The following is a 21497-nucleotide window of genomic DNA, read 5'->3' as shown; positions in this document are numbered from 1 at the left end:
TACCAGTTTATTTGATTTGCAAATATTCTGTCAGTTAATTTAACGATTAACAACCATGAGGATCAATCTTTGATGTACAAATGCAAATTGAAATTAAAATTACTTATTTAACTGATATCATCTCTTTTGCGGTCTGAAAGCTTCTCATGACTGGTTTGTGCTATTATTTTATCAGCCCACTGTATTCTGTCTTTTGTTAATTCACTGGGGAGTGTCTCTCTTTTTTTTGTTTGTGTTTGTTTTTTTTTTTTCTCCTTCCTGTGTGGCCTCAACAGCCCTCCTCCGTAAAGTCCTCCTGCTTTAGACTTCCTTCCTTTCTACATGGTTGAAAGAATTGAAAAATTCATGCAGGAATTCAGCTTTGATTTCAAATCAAAACAAACAAAAAAAACCCCACAACCCACCTAAATGGCTGAAGGTAATCTTGGGCAGCTGACATGATTTTCCAAGGAAGGAAGAGCTAAGGGAGATAATTCTAATGTGTGCCTGTTCCTTAATATGGAGGCTACAACCTGGGGTTTTGGATCCTGGTGGGCACTTCCTAGTTTTCAGGTTTTTTCTTTTTTTTTTTTTTCACAAGAACAAGTATTTTCTCTCAAAAGTCTGTCTTAAACAATTGCGCTTTTCATGTATCCAGTTTAGTACCATGTTAGTCTCTTTGTGGAGACTATACTTGAGACCACTTGAAAATAACAGTTGTTGCAGAATATGGCTGAGTACTTACCTATGTTACAGCTTTTCTTAATTTTCATTTGCAATGGCAGTTAGCAGCCTTTTTAAAAATGGTCTCTCTCCCCTCCAAAGCTGAACTGAGTTTTAACTTTTTCTTGAGACAATTTCTCCTTTTATTCTAGATTTGTTGCTGTTTATCTTTTGTGTTCAAGTTAAGCAGCAGATCTCCCTAAGCAGGAGGTGGGTAAAGCTGCTGAAAGAATTTACTACTTGTTCATTCACAAGTGAATTAATTTAGTGTATACTGAGCGTATGCCATGAGGACACACTTTCAGATTTATTTAGTGGTCAAATATGAAGTTGAGTTACACTTATGGAAAGATCACTTACAGGGAATGGCTTTCAGGGTTTTTGTGTGTGTGTGTGTGTGGTTATTTTTTTCCTCCCTTGATGTTTAACTGATGTTGTATTTATTGTTGCTGTGTTTGATGTTTTAAAAACGAGCAAAAATTCTATCCATTGTCATCCCTTCACAAGTTGATGTGTCTGTTACCTTTCACTAATACTCTTGCCTAATTTATGTTTCTGTAAGCTTTTTTAAAAATACAAAGCAAGGAGCACCTCTCACCTCCCTCTGTTCTATTTAGACGTTACTAAAATATAGTTAAAGAACTCTTACTGGTATTAATACCATAAACTTTTGTATTCCTTTAATTAGGCAACAGATATACAGACTCGAAAATCTAGTACAAATGAGTTCATCTGACTTTGGTAAGTTTAACATATTTAATTTGACATTGGGATACATATCTGACTACCTTTTCATTATAGAAGTATATTACCACAGATGACACTTGTGCTTTGACTCTTGACCAAGGGCTCGTGAAGTGTGCCGCAGAACAGCATATAACTAACATAGACCTGCAGTAAGGGTACAAATGTAGGCAACCAAATGATGTAAGATGGTGTGAAAATAGATGGTGAAAACGTGAGTCAGTTGGGAACCAGATCTGCCTGTGTAGCAGGTGCACAGCGCAATTCTGACCTTACTGATCTTGGGGAATTTTGCATTAATTTGACTTGAGCTAAGGTGTCACCCCTAAGGTAGAATTTGTTAAAACTAATAACTTTTTTAATTAAAAATGGAAAGTTGCATCAAAACTTGCAATAACTATTTTAGTTACAAAGGTAATGGGTTGGGACTTTTTTCAGTGTTTTTTTTGGCTTACATTAAGCAAATGTAACTGACTTCTTTTAGAGTTATTTACAAACTTAATTTATCTTTGCAGCAGGATCAATAAAATTGAATCACTACAAAATGCTTTGTTTCAATTAAGTACTAAGGTATGAGAAGTAGTATGTTTCTGAAGGATTATTGCAGCCTTGGGCGTATTGTAAGTTTGAAGGCTGAATTACTTAGCAAGTTGAGAAGTTCAGTAATTACTCAGAAATAAACTGTCTGTACTATGTTATCAATACAGATGAATTCTTAGAGTTCTAAGAGTACAAGTGAATATTTTTACTCATTTTTTTGGTTTGATATAGTTGTGCTCTGCCATTTAAATCACTGGTATGAATTTATCAAGCCTCTTTCCTATGCTTTTGTTGATTTTATCTTAAAAGTCTAATTTTGTTGACATTTAATACAGAAATGGGAATAGCTTTATTTTACATTACATTTGAACTTTTATAGAGTAGCTGGACACCAAGAAACTGTTCTGCAGTTTGTGAATTTAAGCATCTGCTTGGTTCACTTTTCTGTATCCTGTTGTTCCTCTTGTCATAAGCTAGAAAAATAAAAAAGTGTTGAGTGTTATGCTTTGCACCAGGCTTTCTTTGTGACTTGCTCTAAGTCAGTGATACATCTGGGACTCGCTTCCCCCTTGATACAAGCAGGCTAGTAGCAGAGGAGTGTCAGGAGGATTAAAATATTTTAAATGATCAGGCAGTGTGATGTTAGGTATTACTGATGTCTTAGATAAATGTGCTATTGCCACTGTTCAAAATGCCAGTTTAGAGTTTTAGCTCAGTAAATCTCTGTTGTGCATATATGTTTATACAGATATCAATATCATACATTTAATCTAATTTCCTCAGTCTTAATGAGCTTTGGAGACTTGATACTGGGAGCTGTGTAATGTGGAAGCCACATAAAATCTCTTCTTATGCTCTGTGGTGTTTTGCCTTTTTTTTGAAAATGCCTGATCTGTTCTTAACACTCTGCTATTCCTGTTTTGTTCCACTTATTTCATTGATAGATGAATTATAATAGTATGCAAAAGATTTTGTAGGGAAATACTGTAACATAAAATTTTGATTAAACAGAACTTCTGAGAACTTAGGATAAAATATTTGTAATAGCGACAATGCACTAGTAATATCTATAAATAATTCTTACAGAACAGAGTGGTTTGGGCCTCTAAACCTATGGTTCATTACTGTGGAAGATGGTATGGCTTATTATATGGTGGGGGTAGGCTGTCCACTGGTTATGGTACCTGTACAAGTTGGTTTGCATCATTCTGAGTGTTGTTGCTCAAAACATGTTGAGATAGGCTTATATCCACAAAACCTTATTTGTGAGGTCCATAACAAGTGGCAAACGTGAACTTCAAGGTTATCTGATAGAGGAAACAAAGGGGAGAGAGTGAGCAGTCCAGAGTTTTTGCCACGCATCTCCTCTAGCATGATACGCTTTTGTTGGGGCCTGCTCAAACTCCTCATTTGCTGTTCCTGTTTATGAAGCTCTTAATAATGATTGGCACATGCTTAATCAGGTGCAAGTGTTGCAGGCTGACTGGTTGCTGAGCATTTGTGTATATATATTATTGGGCAGTAGTTATTAGGTATTTAAATGAGTATATCTGCTTTGTTATGCACTAAGTGTCATCTTTCTCTAATACAAGCTGAAAGCTACAAGGCAAAAGGTGTGGGAATAAGTAAGGAGTGGATCTCACATCAGTGGCAATAGCTTCTAATGAATCTGCTGTAATGATGGTGTTTGAGCTTGCAGGTGTGAGATAAGGAGGGAAACACCATGAGAACAACAGCTTCAGAGAGGAAAGGAAAGGAGACACATAGCGGCAATAACTGGCTGCAAGGATACAGACCTGCAAATGAAAGGCAGGCTACAGGATTGTAAATGCATGGCTCTTAGCATGACACTTCTTAAGGCACTGTGCCACAATGTGATGCTTCCTAGGAAGGGAAGTTACAAAGCATATTTCCAAAATACTCCACCTGCTTAAGTCCCCCAAGAGAAAAGGATGCTGAGAAATTGTTTCACATGTGTCTTTTCTGAAGGTGTCCTGGAAGCAGACAGGGAGCAGGGCTGAATGATTGCTTCTAGCACAGATTGCTTGCCTCTGCCACCTTTCCTGAGGGACTGAATGCCTTCTTTTTCCCTCTACATCTGGATATGCACCTGAGATGATAAGACAAGGAATGGATCTCTCTGGCAAGATGGCATTTAGAAGTGGGTGTTTGCCACCAGCCACTTCCCAAGTTGTCCTCAGGAAAGAGGGTGGCTTTCCAGTGGTCTGGTTTAATTACTGTGGAGAATGCATATGTAACATAAGTCACAGTATGGGCACACCTGCTTTAACCTATTGATTTCTTTTACTTCAGGTCAAGCTGCAAGCTTGCACTCTGAAGCAGAGGGCATCAGGCATCAATGTATTGAGTTTTTGCATTATGTGAAAGTTTTCATCTTCAGGTGAGATTTGCACACAATTTACTAACTTGTGTACTGAGTTTTGTGTAGCTACTTTTTATCCACTTTCTGATTGTGTGTCTGTGTATGTGTGTTCAGGTATCTGGAACCCCCTAAGGTGGAAAATGATGGAATGCTCCATCCATATGAAGAACTAGAAGCGCAGCTACCATCAGTGTTGGTGGAAGAGCTTCATGCTTTGACCATGCACATTGGTCGCCTTTGTGAACTCCCTAGTAGCGTCCTGGCAGCATTTACTATTCAACCGCAGGCAAAGGTTAATGTATTTTATAATATTAGGGTTTTTTTGTGTAACAGTACATATTCAACTTGATATATTTTGACTGAATAAGAATTAATCTTTCTTCAGGCTGAAACTGAAGTTACACTAGATATTTTGGTTCTTTTTCTCTCTATTAACTAAATGCCATGCCATACTTGGCAAACACAACTAATGAGCTCTGGATTTTCTGTTGTTGTTTTTATTTATCTATTTATTTTTATGCTTTACAGCTTTTAGATTTCTTCCTGCACTGTACAAATGATAATATGAATTACAGGTAGATAAGTAGGCTTGACTTAGCATAGTATGTTTAAAAAATGCCTTGGTCTTTGTCCTTACTAATGGTTATAGTGTTTCTGAGCTTCCCAGTAGGAGGGGCACTTTTTTAAAAAAAAATACAGTCTGAAATCTCAAAATGGGAAAAGATCATGCATATAAAGAAGAAAAGCGCAGACATGTACTGAAACATTAAGCACTAGTGAAGTATTTATCATTAAGATTTATGCATACATATAATAACTAGTGCTTTCAAATATTTTAGAAATAATATAGGAATTTCAGTATTAGCTTGTATAAACTAGTATCTAGAGATGAATAATCCAGATAAGAAGCATTCTGCATCTTTCTGTTTGCTTAGTTTGGTAGGGCCACTTTTGAGCGGATGAAGGAAACAGTAATTTCAAGTAAACTTTAAGGTAGAGAGTAGTGAAATTTTGGAATTACTTTAAGAGCACGCTTTAGCAGTTTGTGTGCTACCTAATACTTTTCTGGAAAGGATAACGGAGGGTGTTGTAATCTGTCAAGTGTGAATCAAGACATTGTGTTTAAATTGTAGTTTACATCAGATTAGAGACTTCATGAACATCTTCTACAGACAGAATTGTCATGAACGTTTGTTTGGTTTTGTTTTTTTTAACTGAATGGCATGTTTGTATGCTACAGTGTATTTGATAGATATCCATAATGTTCACTGCAGGCAAAATGTGTGCCCATCTTTCTTCACTAAAGAAATGTTAAAAATAAATCAGTGTGTGTATTTCTAATAACAGGTCTTTCCCCCATCATGGCATTTACTCCACCTCCACTTGGATATTAATTGGCTAGTATTGGAAGTTCTTCATGTGCTAGGTGAAAAAATGATGAGTAAGTATGCAGGTTTTTTCTTGAACTTGTTCTTGTATGTATGACTTACCTAGATTTCACATCTTAATTTGTCCAAAATCATTTACTACTTTGGGTAGTTTTTAGGCATAGCTATATTTAATGGGGCAAAGTAAAATATGGTGAAGGCAGGTTCTTAGTGAATTCTCACGTAGCTCAAATTAAATGAAATCATCTTAGGAATTTGTTCATCAAAACTTGACCAAGATTACAAAGGTTGTTCTCAACTGGTGCTTACAACATACTAAATATTTAATAACAATACACTTTCTGTCATTGCAAATAAAAATGCATTTGTAGAGATCCAGAATGCATAAAAGTGAACAGCAATTTGCCGAAAACAATGTAGGAAAAGTGTCCAAGAATAAACCAGAACAAAGATTCTCAGAACAGACAATTTGTACTGTTAAGCATATGCTACACTAAGAAAATACTGGGCAAAAGAAGCAGCCTCAGTCAGAGGAGCTTGTAAAAGTACCGCAAGAAAAGGGCAAGGCAGTACCTTTTGTCTTGTCTTTTTTTTTTTTAAAAAGGTTTAAAAGGGCAAAAAGTAGATTGATAAGTGTAAGGTGTTCATAGAAGCTGGATAAAAAAGGTCATAGAATGCAATTGAAGAACCCAACTTCAAAGTAGTTCAGTTTGCTGAAGAAGAATTGTTAAAATACAGAAAGTAATTCTCACAAAGCAAATAAAGTTATATCTATTGTTTATGTCCATGCTAGAAAAATATATCACAAAAGTGTATTTTCTTACACCCCCACCCCCCAGTTATTACAAATTATCAGTATAAGTTCCATATAGGAATTGCAACAGTTGGACTAACATTGAGGTCTGGAAAGAATGCACTGTATGTTTAGCCCAGGTAACAGGTAGTGAATCCGAACTCTCGGATTAGCTTTTGCCTACTCTTAGTGCTGTCACAACACAGCCTTGTTCAGATTAATGCATCTTCACTGTTTCTGCATGTCTGTGTTGCTGGATATCACAGCTGGGTAGGCTGTTCTATAATTCTAAGTTTCTTTTATGAACTGTTATGGGATAACCTGTTATCCTTTTTTTGGGGCCTTTTGGAGAAAGGGTGGGAAAACTGTTGGAGGCAATTTATTGTCCAGATTTCTGTATTTATTTCTAGATAAAGTTCTGAGTAATAATGCAGTAATCCATTTCTGTAAAAGAAAGCTTGTACTTTATAACAACAAAATTTACAGTCGAGACGGTAGTATCTCTGCATACATTATCTTGTCTTGTATTCTTATGTGCCTTGTAGAATTTCTTAGGTTCTCATCTTGTTCTGTAAAGTATGCTGAGTAGAAACTTCACGCTGCTGAGACCAATGGCAGGATAGTGGGTTCAGGGCTTCACCCTGCATTTCCAAGAATAAAATACAGGCTCATTCTACATATCTTCTGTTCCATTGATGTCAAGGGAGTTGTACTGTTGAAAAGCTTGTGGGATAAGATCTTACAGCCTCTTAACTTTACCATTTTATCTGTGATAATGTCTACAAATGCTCAAGTTGGAATATGATCATGCCAGCTTTTTACATCAACACATCCAAAGGAAAGTGTTAGACCTCTCCAGAATTGTTTGTCATCAACTTGCGTATGTGTAAAACATGTCATGATTTTAGAACATGCGCACTGGCATGTGACAAAGAGGAACCTGCAGATAAACAAATCTTTATTCCTCTGCAAAAACTGTGCCAATAAAAGGCTGTAAAGCGCCAAACTTATTTTACTGTCAACCGGAATAAGACCAGTCTTCAGTGTAATAATGAAGGGACTAGCTTGAACTTAGAGTGGGTGAACTTTCCAAAATGAGTTGGTAAACTAAAATGACATACAGTGCAACAAACCAATTCTAAAATATCTAGAATAGAAAAAAATTTCCTGTCTGTCTTGTATTCTTACAGCCAAACCCAAGACTAAATAGGTCTGATTTTTCTTTTGTGTTTTAGGACAAGTTGTATATGCTAACCATTTCATAAATCTAACTGGAGAGAATTTAACCAATATCAGTTTATTTGAAACACACTGTGGAAATCTCCTATCTGATTTAATAAGCTTGTCCATCAACAAGTTTACAAAGGTAACTTTTTTTTCTTTATACAGGACATTGGCAGTTAGATGCTTGTATTGGGAACCATATGAATTAGATATTTCACCAATGCATAGATCATTTCTTACTGCTAAGTTTTAAATGTTATGTATGGCTTTATATCTCCATGTTTTAAAGAGTGTTATTTGTTAGGAGATCAAATTGTGTTATATTTATTCATGACCATCTGGCAGTTGAATGAGAGAGTAATATTGAAATGCACTGTGTACAGAGCAGAAGTGAGCACCACATTTCCTAAGTTCAGTGTTCCAGGTTTAATGCCAAACATGGCACAGTCTAAAAGGTTTAGAGCTATAGATGCAAAAAAAAAAAAAAATCTTTTCAAACTCTCTCAACAGGAACAAAAAGAGAATAACTGTAATCTTGGCAGTAAGCTAACTGGACACTTACAGAATGTCATATTACAGTTTATTGTTGCACTGCTCCTATTTCCACAGCCTCATCTTTCTGTTACAGTGCTTTTATGTTTGTCAAGGGAAAACTTGTCCTCCTCTTCTCTTTTCTTTTTCTTTCCTTCTATAGCTGCACTGTTTTTCTCACTTCTTTTGAGCACTCCAAAGCTAGAAAGTCATAATAGCTCCATATAGCAGCTAGTAAGAGAGCTACATAATCTTCTTTGACTGTGTCATTGTGAAACCTGCTTTAGATGGGCACGTGTGATCCACAAGTGCAGGCCTGAACTCTGGGAATTAAGAAGCAGTGACCACTGTATAATTTATGTTTTCCTACTCCAAATTGAGTCCTCCTTCTTTCATATTACTGTTGGGGTGGGGAGTGGGGCAGAGGATGGCTGTACTAGCATTTGATAACTGTTCTTTTAATCTATCTTTCTGTAGAGAACTCTGTTACCTTTTAAAATCAGTTTTGATCTATTAAATTATCAGATAATACTGCAACCTCCTCCCCTATCAAGAGGCAAATACATGAGAGTAATTTTTTTTTTAAAAAGGAAGATTCCAATAGTATCTGTGACCATTGTGCTTGATGGTTGGCTTTGAAATGTCAGATGTTAAATGACAGATCCTTGCTACTTCCACAGAGCCACATTACAAAGAGAAAAGGTTATTTTGCCACCGCTTTTGCTTCAGTTCTGCCTAAGCTTGGGCTGCACAGCTTGAACTAGCTCTAGCTAAGATTCATTTCTGAAGTGGGGCTTGCACTTGAGCTGGATAATGTCTCTTCAGTTGGTGCTTCCTCTAGTATCCATTCATTGCTATAATCCAGTAATGGCAATAATGTCCCTCAAAACTGTTGAAAACACAGCAGATACCCATAATAGATGACACTGTCAGCTCATCACTAAAATATGTCATGAAGCTTTTGACTGAGAATATTCAGAAGTGCAAGTCTCAACATTTGTGGGTATACTTGGAAGGAGCGACATAAACTCTAATCCTCCAGACTCATTTTCAGATCTCTTTCTTGGACAGCTCTGATATCAGGATGCTTGACTTGGATCAGGTACTGAGCCCTTTGTGCTCTGAGATACATTTGGCAGAGAAATATATATCCTTGGATATCTTTTTTTCTGTTTTCTGCAGCACATCTCTGGCACCAGAGCTCTATTGTCCCAACAGTACCACAATATGAGTTTATAACCATTCTCACCAAGGTACTGAACTCAGGATATTGCAAGAAGAAATCCAGACTGTCTCCGAAGAAAGCACTGTCTCGGTTATCCTTAGTCTAACCAATATCTGCATGGTGCCTTGCTTTGATACAACTAGACAAACTCTATCCTGGATGGATACTGCACATCTCCTCCTCCAGAAGTCCTGCTATCTTGCAGAAGAGTACAGTAGTAGATGCAAACAGTAGATGAAGAAACCCAGTTGCTGTGACAACTGGTACTCCATGTAAAAGGCCTGAAACTCTCACTTGTAAGATAGTTTGTGTACCTAATAATTCCATAAAATCCTCCAGTGTCATAGTGCATCTGTAATAAGTAGACTGCTCCTTTCTGAGGGATCTGGTTTGTTCTTTGGTGATGAGTCATAACCAGAGTATTTTTGAGGCACTTCAGGTTTGGGAAGTTAGTAGTTAAATAATTAATTTTTCAATAGACTTTAGTAGTCACACTGCTGTTTATTCTCAAGATAATGTTTACATAAGATTGATTCAGGTTGTTGAGAGATTCCTACAACATCTTTAACTAAAAGTGAGAGGAGGCATAGGCGCATGAAAAGCTCTCAACAGCATATGCTGAACAAATGAATAGTAGAATTATTTTAAATATTTCAGTCTTGACCTCATGAAGTTCTTAAATCGATTGTCAGGGTCCATCCTGACAATTTCATGGGGTAAGCAGAGTTCTTTATATACTAAAAGAAAAACAAATTATGTGTCACACTTATAAATACATATAAATTCATATTTATAACTCAGTGTTCAGTATTTAAACCTGATTTGGACCTGTGTGAAAAAAGTAGTTGTAAATGTATTATTCTAAAGGTGGATGTTAAATAAAACGTGTGTATCCTTATAGAATATTATACAGATTTGAAACTGTTGGTGATATGCTTGTTCTTCTAATTGTGGTTTTCAGTCGTTCACTCCCGCTTCTGTATTTTCTTTCACACAGCTAGTGCTGTGACTGGCATTGCATATTTTGCTTTATTTTTTAATTTGCACCATTAGGTTTCCAAATTCAGAAATGATTTTACGTACCAGTGTGATTCAAGAACAGTTGTGCATGAATGGATCAGGAAGAGCATGAGGATATAAAAATTTAGGATTCGTCTCATCAGATCTAGGTGTCTAGGAGTTAGTTGGTTAAACTAGTTACCCTAGGTTCTTTTTATTGTTGGGGAAGAATAGCAACAGTTCTTTCTCCTGTAGTGAGTTAGATGAATTAGTCTCTCTAGGTGCGTGTTCCCCTCTGCTTTAGAGGGGTGTAGGTTGATTATTCAAACTTGGACTACTAATTGTTTAGGGATAAACTGAGTATGAGCTGCTTCGTCTTGCCTCTTTTCTTTCTATGTTTCTGCCATTGTGTCCTTGCTGAAAGTAAAATGTGCCAAATTATGCTATTTAAGCAAAACTTTTCTCACTATTTTTACCACCTCTGAATACAGTTCAGTGGATTCATAGGTCCTAAGACAGAGTAAGTAGAGTTTTGTCTATACTATGATTATTTCAAATACAGTGCTAGTAGGTCTTAAAAACAACAAAGCATACAGAGAATTTTTATGTATTTAGCACTTCCTTTTGCTGTTTTGCTTATTTTGTTTCACAATTCCGGGAATGTAAAACTGAAAGATGAATCACAAAAAGACTACTTTGCATTTGAAATGCATCAGTCTGAGTGAATTTTGTTAAATATGGAATAGTAATCAAATAACATACATGACTTCAAATATGCTGTTTTCTGCATATTAAAAGAATGCCTTGCAGTAAATTTACTGAAAAGCAGATTTTGTGAAATGTTGTGGGAACATTAACATCCTCATGCCAACAAAAACATATTCTACTAGCGTTATGCGTAGTCATTAAGGATTTTTCAATTAACAATAACAACAATAATAGCTATTAAATAATTTGAAGTGTTTTCCTTATCTTCCCAAGAACATCACGAAAATATAATCAATCATTTTCTCTTTTCCCTACTGGCAGACAATGAATCAGTATTTATTGCAGCTCCTTTTCATTTAGGCCTCTGAACCCCATTTTCATTTGATTAAATAATGTCTGAAAGGGGCTCAGAAGCAGCTAAGTTACAGGTTGTACTATTTCTTATGTAGATTTAGGAAACAGTCTTTGTTGTATGAGATATTTTAGATGTCAATGAAATAATCCACTTTCCAATATGTAATCATAGCTGTATTATTTAACTGCAAAAAAAAAACCCCAAACAACTGAAAACTGAGGAAATATTGGTACATAAAATGCAATTTCAAAAATAACGCTTCTCTGAATAATTGTATTGCATATTCTTTTTCAGGTGAGACCTTCTGAGGCTCTTACTAGTCACCATTATCCCTGTACCTGCATTAAAGAATTATGGATTCTACTTATTCAGCTGCTGGACCACAGAAATAAAGGGTCTCACACAGAGGTAATGGATGAATACTGTTACCTATGCATGCATGTTACATATGCGATACGGGTGCCAAATGTTCCCAGGTGGCCATGAATGCACCAGTTAACGCATCTGATGATAGAACTGAACTTCATATTTACTTTAGGAGGACTGCATGCTAACTGTGATGCTTTAGGCCATGGTCTTGAATGTGCATCAAGTCCTGACTCCAGGTTTGCAGTGTACTGTTTGATTATGACATAGGGCACTGATAAGGGAGTGCTCCTTGTGCTAGGGAAAGCAAAGCAAAAGAAGAGACTGGGAAAGTTGTATGGTAGAACAAAGGAAAAGAAACCATCTCTACCCGTTTTTAAAAAAAAAACCTTTGTGTCATGTCATGCAATGATTCATCTCCAAGCATTAAACACGGGTACAGTCAGACCAATGATACATCTAGCCCATGTTTCTGTCTTTGATACCCATACCTTAACTACCTATACAAGAACAATCTGGTCTTTGTTTTTGAATCTGGTAGTTGCTGTCTTCTTTTGATGCCCCCTTATACTGTTATTGGAAGACCCAGTCACAACCTATTCTCCTTCCTTATACCAAATGACTTTATATGGCTCTTTGGCTCTTCGGGTGTTTTGTTTTTTTTCCTGATATCTCCTACCTTCTGGCTTTCCTAGGCTGAAGAGTCTTACTGTATTCAATGCCTTTTTACAGGCACCATTCTCTGCCTGTGGTCATCATCTTTGTTACCCTTCTCTGAACCTTTTTCCATACTACTACATTTCTAACGGCAGAGTGCCAGGATTGCATGCAGCATTCCAAGTATGGATTTGGTGACCATATGGTTTCATACATTGCATAATGCTGTTTTCTATTTTGTTTTTTCCCTTTGCTAATATTTCCTAGGGTTTGGAATTTTTTCTTGCCAGCTGGTTAGAATTGAGCTGATGTTTCTCTGAATGAATATTAAGAAGCGTCAAAATCCTTTGAAAGTTTCCTGAAATAATCTTTATAAAAATCAAAGCTGCCATCTGCGCAATGCGTACTGTTCACTTCGTATAGAGTGAAGTGCTTCACAGCAGAGCATTTGTACTGATAGCTACTTACATGTTAATGACAACAGATGTAAAGGTGGACAGCAGATGTGAAACTTTGTTAGTGTTAAGTGTTTGTACTAGCACTCTGAAGCATAGGTTAGGTTCAGGACCCAGCTAAGGTGGGTGCAATACAGGTGCAAAGAAGTCCCAGAGAGTTTCTGTATAATTAAGGAAGACAGGCACAGGCTGTAAGAAGTAGTAATATTGTGGTATAGACAGGGATCTGAGCCAAAGAGAATTAATCAGATTTGTCAGTGCTGGAACAGACTTGGAACAAAATGGGGAATTTCAGCCTTGGTTTGCTGTCTTTCAGACTGATTCTGTACCATCTACTACTATATTCCTCTTGGTTAGGTTAGGTGGCACTAAAAATTGTTAAAAATTTGTAATAAAAAGTCTTCATTGAAGAACTCTAATCTCTCTCAGGTGAATGTTGCTGTGCCATCCCATCTGCGTATTGTCATTCCATCAGCTTGTAATCTTGCCTGTGAAGTAACACACCGTGTTCTTCCTTGTGATTTAAAGCTTGTCCTTTCACATTGCTTTCTACTGGCATTTGAGAGAGGACGTTCTAAAGTAGCTCCAGTTTTTCTCTGGTAATACTGAACACTGTTTTTTTATTTTCTTTAAATGACTGTCATCTTGCTTGTTCTCTGTAAAAGCAACTTAATCAATAGGACAGTATTGTAAAGAAAACTCTTAAAACAGGCTTTGTTATTCAACACAGTTCAAATTTACTTTTGCGTTTCCTGCAGTGTTTCTGGAGCTTGGTGAACAAAACTCTAAAGAATATCTTTGAAAGGCCAAGTAGTTCTGAAAGGATATCTGGTTTTGAAACAATTCAGTGTAAAGACCCATTGAGTTTTAGCTGGTGGATTATTACTCACGTGGCATCACTCTATCAGTTTGACCGTAATGGAAACGTAGATGAAAAGGTGGGTATGCTTTTTTCTAAATACCTGTAAGTTGTTATAATTTATTTAGGTATCTAACATTGGTTGTTTTTGTTGACAGAAAACAATTCATGTTGTAATACAGGAATTTTCGCACTCCTTACAAAAAAGTCCTTTAAGGTTGGTGGTTTTAAGGTGTGCTTTGTACAAGTTGGTAAACATTCCAGGAGCTCCTGACACGTTCATGTTATACACAAGGTATTCACTAGATTACTGTATTAAGGAAACTTGAAATATCCCAACTAGTTAGTAGCACATATACTTAATGATGTAGCATATGTTTTAAGACTGCCTGCCTGCAGCATAAATGCTCCACTGGGTTTGCTGTTTTAGGAACTGAACGTGTTAGATTGTACCGTATGAAGTATAAACCTCGGACATTGACTATGTAACTGTTAATGCCACTTTTTTTTTTAAAGTAGTAGCTCTGGATGAATTCCAATCTGTCTAATTGCATTCCCTTTGCATCACAGCAATGGCATGATGAGGTACATGTATATTTGTGTATACGGCTTAATTTTCTGTGTTGGTGTGGTACCAATAGACACTGTCTAGTAACTGTTGAATTCAAGCTTTGGCATAGGAAGTTCTCACAGTAACTTGCAAAATGATTGCTTTTAGAAGACGGCCTTAGATTTTCCTACTGGCTAGACCAGGCTAGTCCCCGATTAATCAGGTTCTTATCTGTGAGTCTCATTGTAACTTGATGTTACCGTGCATTCTGTAAGGGGCCTAGGTGGGACCTGCACATGCCATTCCTACACTGGTAAGGTGTATGTAGGGCCATACTTGGTACTGATGCAGTTAGGTCCATGAAGAATTTGATACAGTTTTCTGCAGTTCTGGGGCCATGTAAACCCTGACCTTTCTTTCAGTCTCCTAGTCTGAGATTCATCCTGCGTAGTTTTAAGTTTCTGATCATTAATTGGGAAGGAAATAGGCACTTGCTGAGGGAATTCATCCATTTTGAGAGGTATGAAAGCTGCCAGTTTTTCTTACTAGATTATACAGGGAGCTGACTTAAAGCTAAAGAGATAGCTGAAGACCCAGAAATCTAGGTTTTCTGTGTGGGGTTTTTATGTTTGCTTGGTTATGTTTTTGTTTGTCTGATAGTGTTTTTTGGCACTAGGGAGAATCAGGTTATGCCATCTTTTGTCATCTGTCCTTTTCTTTTATCTTTTGTCTCATTGTACTTGTGTGTGTTGGTGTGTTTGTTTGTTTGATTTTTTTTTTTCTTTTTAAACATTTCAGCTGGATTGCTTATATTTGCTAGTTTGCCAAGCATCAGCTATATATGGCTTCTGTGGGCTTAATTGCCCTTTCTTGCAAAGTGTCCTATTATTTCTAATTTAATAGTGTGTATTAAAACTGGAAAGGTCATACCCTTTTTCTGTTAAAATCTTCACTGTGATTTCCCCTCCTGACTTAGGATAAAAGGTTAAAACCTTGAAACATGTTTGTGAATGGCAGATCTGTAAAGAGGGAAGAGTCTGATCACACCAATTGATCAATTTGTTTTGATAACTTAAAATCCTCTCCCTTCATCTTTAGATCTTTTGTTAGTATATAAACAGAGAAGGAATTAAAAATGTTGAACTTCTGTGAATGCTTTTAATCCTAAGTAAAATTAGACTGTCTAATAACATTAAGAATTATTTCCACTGATTTTAATCTTGCAAATTCCCTGATTTGTCAAAAAAAAAAGTGTTGTGGTGTAACCCCATCTGGCAACTAAGCCCCACCCAGCTGCTTGCTCACTCCCCCACAGTGGGATGGAGGACAGAATTGGAAGGGTAAAAGTGAGAACTTGTGGGCTGAGATAAAGACAGTTTAATAAGTAAAGTAAAAGCTGTGAGCACAAGCAAAGCAAAACAAGGAGTTGATTCACTGCTTCCCATCAACAGGCTTCTTGTTCAGCCATCTTCAGGAAAGCAGGTCTCCATCATGCCTAACGGTTACTTGGAAAGACAAATGCCATAACCCTGACATCCCCTCCTTCCTCCTTCTTCCTCCATCTTTATATGATGAGCATGATGTCATATGGTATGGGATATCACTTTGGTCAGTTGGGGTCAGCTGTCCTAGCCGTGTCCCCTCCCCGCTTCTTGTGTACCCCCAGCCTGCTCGCTGGTGGGGTGGGGTGAGGGACAGAAAAGGCCTTGACTGTGCAAGCACTGATCAGCAATAATGAAAACATCCCTGTATTATCAACACTGTATTCAGCACAAATCCAAAACACAGCCCCACACTAGCTACCCTGAAGAAAATTAACTATCCTAGCCAAAACCAGCACAGACAGGGAAGGTGTGGTAACTCAGTAATTGAATACTTAGTTGAAAAACTCATGACCGTTTCTGGTGACTAGACGACTCTATGAATGTGGGATGCTTATGCTTATGCTGCTTGTGGGCTGACAGATCCTTTAGGATCCCATGGCAGGCTGTTCATTTATCATGTGATTCAGTCCTATCTAATAATACCATGGCAGAATGAAGCAACTTCTTACACATTCATACAGGTTGTCTCAAACTTCTCTTGCTTTTGCCCTGTTACTACAGTAGTGGGGGAGGACCACAGTCCATGGTGTATTTCAGAGGGACATTGGGAAGATAGAATTACTGCATTCCCTGTTTATTACAGGAACTTAAATGGAGAGAAAAGGTTAATCCCAGGTTGAATACAGAAACCAGTGTGAAGCAGACATTTATCCTGGGTTTCTTATATTTTATGCCCTAATCAAAATGCAGTGATACTGTTTACTTTGATCATTGGATTTTTTCCTGTCTCTCATACTGATACATACTATGTATTTAGCCTCGTGAGAGATTATTTTTTTGCCCCAAGCACTATATTATTTAAATAAGCCAAACAGATGTAGAATGGAAAAAAGGTTTCCTGTTGTTCTTATTTTAAAGTAGGAATCTGAGACACAGTGACAGGAAGTGACTTGCCTAAGATTAAATATTTTTCTCCTTAGAGCCCACCTGGGAGAAGAGAATTTCCAAGTCTTGATTTGTAAATCATGAGACCATCCTGTGCACGTTCCTCTTGATGTTTCCAGTAGTCTTTATGTTCAAACTGTTAGCAGTGCTTTGCGTTTCTCGGAGTGTGGCTGTGAGTTTGTCCAGGGATCCCTGTTCTCTTAAGTGCCATGGATGCTTAGAAAATATCTATCAGTAACAGCAGTGCCTTTTCACACACCACAAGAACGTAGTCTGTCATAGACTGTTAGTGGTAAACATTTCTTTAGGTTCCTGTTCCCCCACCCCCCACCCCTCAAATTACAGCCTCAAACATTCTTTGTACATTATAAGGTAAAGTAGTCCATGATATAAATTTGTGAAGTCAGTGGAATTACATCAGGGCTCAGTCTAGTCCTGTTTTGTTGGTGAAACATCTGATGCAATAGCTTCATGACACATGCTTTCTTTTAATTAACTATGATCAGAGGTGGGAGGGTGATGTGTCATAATGATGGTTATTCATGCGCTCTGTAGCAAAAATTGCCTCTAAGCCTATGTCATCTATGGAAGATTTTCAATTTTTTAATGTGGTCTGCATGGCCTTGAGGTTATTAGGAAAGCTTTTAAAATTCGAAATAGGTTTCAGGCTTCTTTCTTTTTATTTTTTCCCCTTTAGCTCATGTAACGTAATTTCAAATATGCAATGATTCATATATATTGAATATAAATTTCATACACATTAAACAATTTTTTTAAACTAGAAAATTTTGGCCAGGTTTCTTGGAGGCTTTGTTCTGAGGGCTGTACAGTACATGTCTCTTTCCATAGCCCCCCGTTCAGGTCCCACTACGCTCTTCTGAAAAGCAGGATTTGTACATTTAAAAACCAAATGGGACCTGATGAGAAAATTTGCTACTTCTGAACATTGCAGGGGTCAGTTTCAATATACTTTGGGCTAGGGAAATATAGGCTGAATTACTTGGGGCTAAGAATTCTTTGAATAATATAATCTGAAATGACTACATGGCAAGATATGCAAACACGGACTTCCAGCTGAAAAGCCTATTATGGCTCTTCTAGGTAGTCAGCTGTTAGTCCTTGCAAAAGTTTCTTCCTGTGAACCCAGAGGGTCTCAGCTCAATTTTTTGGTTTTAGCAGCACTTCTATGCACTCTAAGATCTCCAGGTTCTGTTGATTTTAGGACTCTCTGGGGTGGAGGGAGGATGTTGTAAGCTAGCAGGTTTGGAGTAAGAGATGTGGATTCTATGTACTCTCTAACAAGGATGGATGGTAAACAGTTTTCATGGCATATGCCAGTGTAGCAGGCAGTACTGTTAGGATGTAAATTTAGTGGAATTTGAATGAAACAAGTCTGTTAAAAGATAGAGACAATTGAGGCTAAAATAAAGAGTACAGCAGGTTGTTTCTGCCATTCTTTCCTGAGTTTGGGCTGAACCTGGGTGCACTGTTGTAGTCAATTCCAGTTGGTGTCATGAGTTTGCCCTAGATTACTCTAGGATCTTGAAAGGTGATCTGCATACTGCAGATGAGCTGGAAGTTTGGAAATAAACCACTTTTGTATAAATCGTGTCCTTTGACTATAGGAATGCTAAAAGCGTGTTCTGAGTGGGCTGATGCAGACGTTCAGAGGTCTCATAGCCAATTAGCATGACTCTCTAACATCAACTCATCTCTGATAAATCTGGCTTTTGAGCAGGTGATGAACTTTACTTGGAGTCTGCAGTAGGACCATGCCAGTGTGTAGGCATCCACATAACATCAAGCTGTAAAATATGGCAGTCAAAAATCTGGTGTAAATACTAGCCAGAACTGTCTGGGAATGCTGATTGTGCACTTCCTGGGTTTTACTCATTATTGAAGTGCTGCTTTTACTCCTTGGCTAGTTGTTGATGCAGTGGCCTCTCTGTCTGACAGGATGATAGCTCTGGTTTCATGATATAAAGGCTTTGTCGTCAATAACAGCTTAAAAAGTACTGTTTACCATGATATACCCTCTGCTGATCTGGTACAAGTATTTGTGTCCCTATTCTATAACCTAGGTCAGGCCCTCCTCCTTCTTTCATTCTTTTTTTCTCTCCTAAAGCTCTGAGTTGGGTCACTGATCTGGTTCACACTGTATCCCACAAACAGAAGTACCAGAACAACTGAGCAGTGGCGTGCTGCAGCTGTGAGGGCAGGAAGAGCAGCTGGCAGGATGAGAAGAAGCAGTGGGATCTCCTTAATTGATACTACTCAAGTTCCTGAATTGTGAAATCACAGCTTTAGCGTAATTTTCTGCAGTTCTGTCCTTTCATTCATATTTGTTCCATAAACAGTCCAGAGACTGTGACTTGCTACCATTGGCAGTCTTTCAGGATTCTCATTTTCTTGTCATGCAAAAACGTAAAGCCACCAAGCAGTCAAGTTGCGTTGCATGAGTATTAGTGCATCTTTTTAGAGAGTTCATCTTCAAAGAGTACCAAGAGAATTTTGGAGTTCTGTGTGGAATTGTCACCAAGTCACAGCGTTAAGTAGTATAGTCAGTAGCAGAGGATGATGGGGCACGGTGGTGTTGCTGCTGGAAAGTAGTTCTATTTCAATTACCAAAGTATAAAATGCTACATGCTCATTATTGTAAGCTCTATGCAGACATTTAAAGGACAGATTCCTGCAGAATAATTTATAAGGCTTAACAGTTGTAATAGTGGAGGGAGTAAGTAAGGCAGGATAATGATGAAAGTACCATATTCACACAACTAGTTATCTACAAAGCTGAGTGTAAGAGGTGATTTTTGGACCTCCTAGAATTGTAAGTATGTTGGCTTGGTTGCCTGTGGGTGTTTTTTGGTTTTGGTTTTTTTTTTTTTCCTGGGAGATAGTCTTAGTTGCAAAACCTGCTACACTTTTCTTTCCCACTTTGCCTATTTATTTTTTTCCTCTTCCTTTTTAATATACTTTGCCATGCAACTCTCTTACTTCACTAGCATGGTCTAGTTGATTCAAATGGATGGTTATCTGTCTTCCCAAGATGAAGAATATGAATTATGGGCCATATTTGACCTACCCTGTATTTTTTTTCTACCTATATAGGCCATTACTATCAGGCCAGTTCCTTACCAAATTGGCCAAAACAATCCTTAATGTTTAGCGTGGGAAAAATAAGTTAGAAGTGTTCCTTTTCATTGAAAAGGGAAAAACAAGAAAAGGTGAGATTGTACCTTTTCCTCCTTCTTACCCTTTATATCTTCCTTTTTACAGAATGTAAAGAAAGAAATTGTAAGACATACTGCTTGTACTAATCAAAAATGCGTTAGTGTTTTGCTTCTTCACTAAAAGTGAAGGTTGGGATTGCAAATGAGTCACTTAAACCAGTTTAAATTGCATAGTCTATTTTAGGCTATTTGTTTTTGAGGCCTAATTTTTGGGACGGATATCAATTACACTCGTAAAACAAAAAAGCTGTTTTCAGTGATGACTACAATACGCTGTTACGAAATGAAGTATTTCTGGAAATCTCTTGCCTGCTTATTTTCATGTTATTACATAATGATTCCTGTGAGGAATACAAATGCTATTTCATGCTGATAATCGTTATTTTTCAGAAGCAGAAGGAATCCAATTGGAAATTTGTGGAAGAACTCCTTAAAAAATCCACTGATGCTCAAGTAAGTGTGTAAAGAAACAAACAACAAACAAGGAAAGCATCAGGGATGCTTTCAGGAAAAGAAAGTCCAACTAACAAGGGTATTTTTGGAATGCTAGTGTGTTTATCACAGGTAAATTAACATCCTTGATGTAGCTGAACTACAGCAGTGTAGTTACCTCCTTGTTAGCCGTTACACTTGCTTTAAAGTGGTTGTTCTTGATGCTAAATTGTCAGATAAAGGAAAAAGATAATTATCCTGGAAGGGTAGGCATATGGCTACTAAGACAAGATGTATTCAGAATAAGAGCTGGATGCTTAGAAAATGTAAACCAGATACTGAATGCAAGGATATCTAGTTGAGGAGACATGATGAGGAAGATAGTCAGTTGCATTGAAAATTCAGCTATATCCTCCTCACAGCAGGAAGGTGACTTGCCTTGCTGAGCAATTTGTCTTACAGGCTTGAATCAAACTCTTACTGATAAGGTTCTAGTTTCTGAGCACTCATTTCATACCTTATCATTTTTCTTTTTGCAGAACTGTTAATGCAATGCTTCATGGCCCAGAGGTCAGAATTGACCTCCTTTTAAAATGAGTTTAAATATGCTGTTCATCACATTTTTAAATATGTTAGGTTGCAGCTCTGTAAATTTGTTCTGAAGTTGCATGGTACAAATTGCAAATGGTGTATCAGCAACACCTATAAAAATAATTTCTTTAATTTGTGTATGCTTAAAATGAGAATAAACATGTTTATTTTTGTATTTGGTCTCAGGTGAAATAAAAAAAATTCCTGCAAAGTTCTGTTCTAGAAAGCAGCAGAGGAGTGAGTTCGGGTTTTTTATTATTATTACTGCCTTGC

General features: G+C 37.3%; 1 protein-coding gene across 1 annotated transcript in view; it reads left to right on the top strand.

Moving 5' to 3' along the window:
- MMS22L (MMS22 like, DNA repair protein) overlaps positions 1–21497 on the top strand; it is a 99475-nt gene that overhangs the window by 6065 nt on the left and 71913 nt on the right. The window contains exons 4-11 of the mRNA XM_075087317.1: positions 1391–1443; positions 4300–4387; positions 4484–4661; positions 5717–5810; positions 7786–7916; positions 11887–12000; positions 13829–14008; positions 20592–20654. Of these exons, the coding sequence (XP_074943418.1) occupies positions 1391–1443; positions 4300–4387; positions 4484–4661; positions 5717–5810; positions 7786–7916; positions 11887–12000; positions 13829–14008; positions 20592–20654 (901 nt within the window). The remainder of the gene's footprint in view (positions 1–1390; positions 1444–4299; positions 4388–4483; positions 4662–5716; positions 5811–7785; positions 7917–11886; positions 12001–13828; positions 14009–20591; positions 20655–21497) is intronic.

Source organism: Phalacrocorax aristotelis, chromosome 3 (assembly GCF_949628215.1).
Source record: "Phalacrocorax aristotelis chromosome 3, bGulAri2.1, whole genome shotgun sequence".
NCBI classification, from domain to species: Eukaryota; Metazoa; Chordata; class Aves; order Suliformes; family Phalacrocoracidae; genus Phalacrocorax; species Phalacrocorax aristotelis.
The sequence above is the reverse complement of the archived record's forward strand: the minus strand, read 5'-3'. Positions and strand labels throughout refer to the sequence as shown.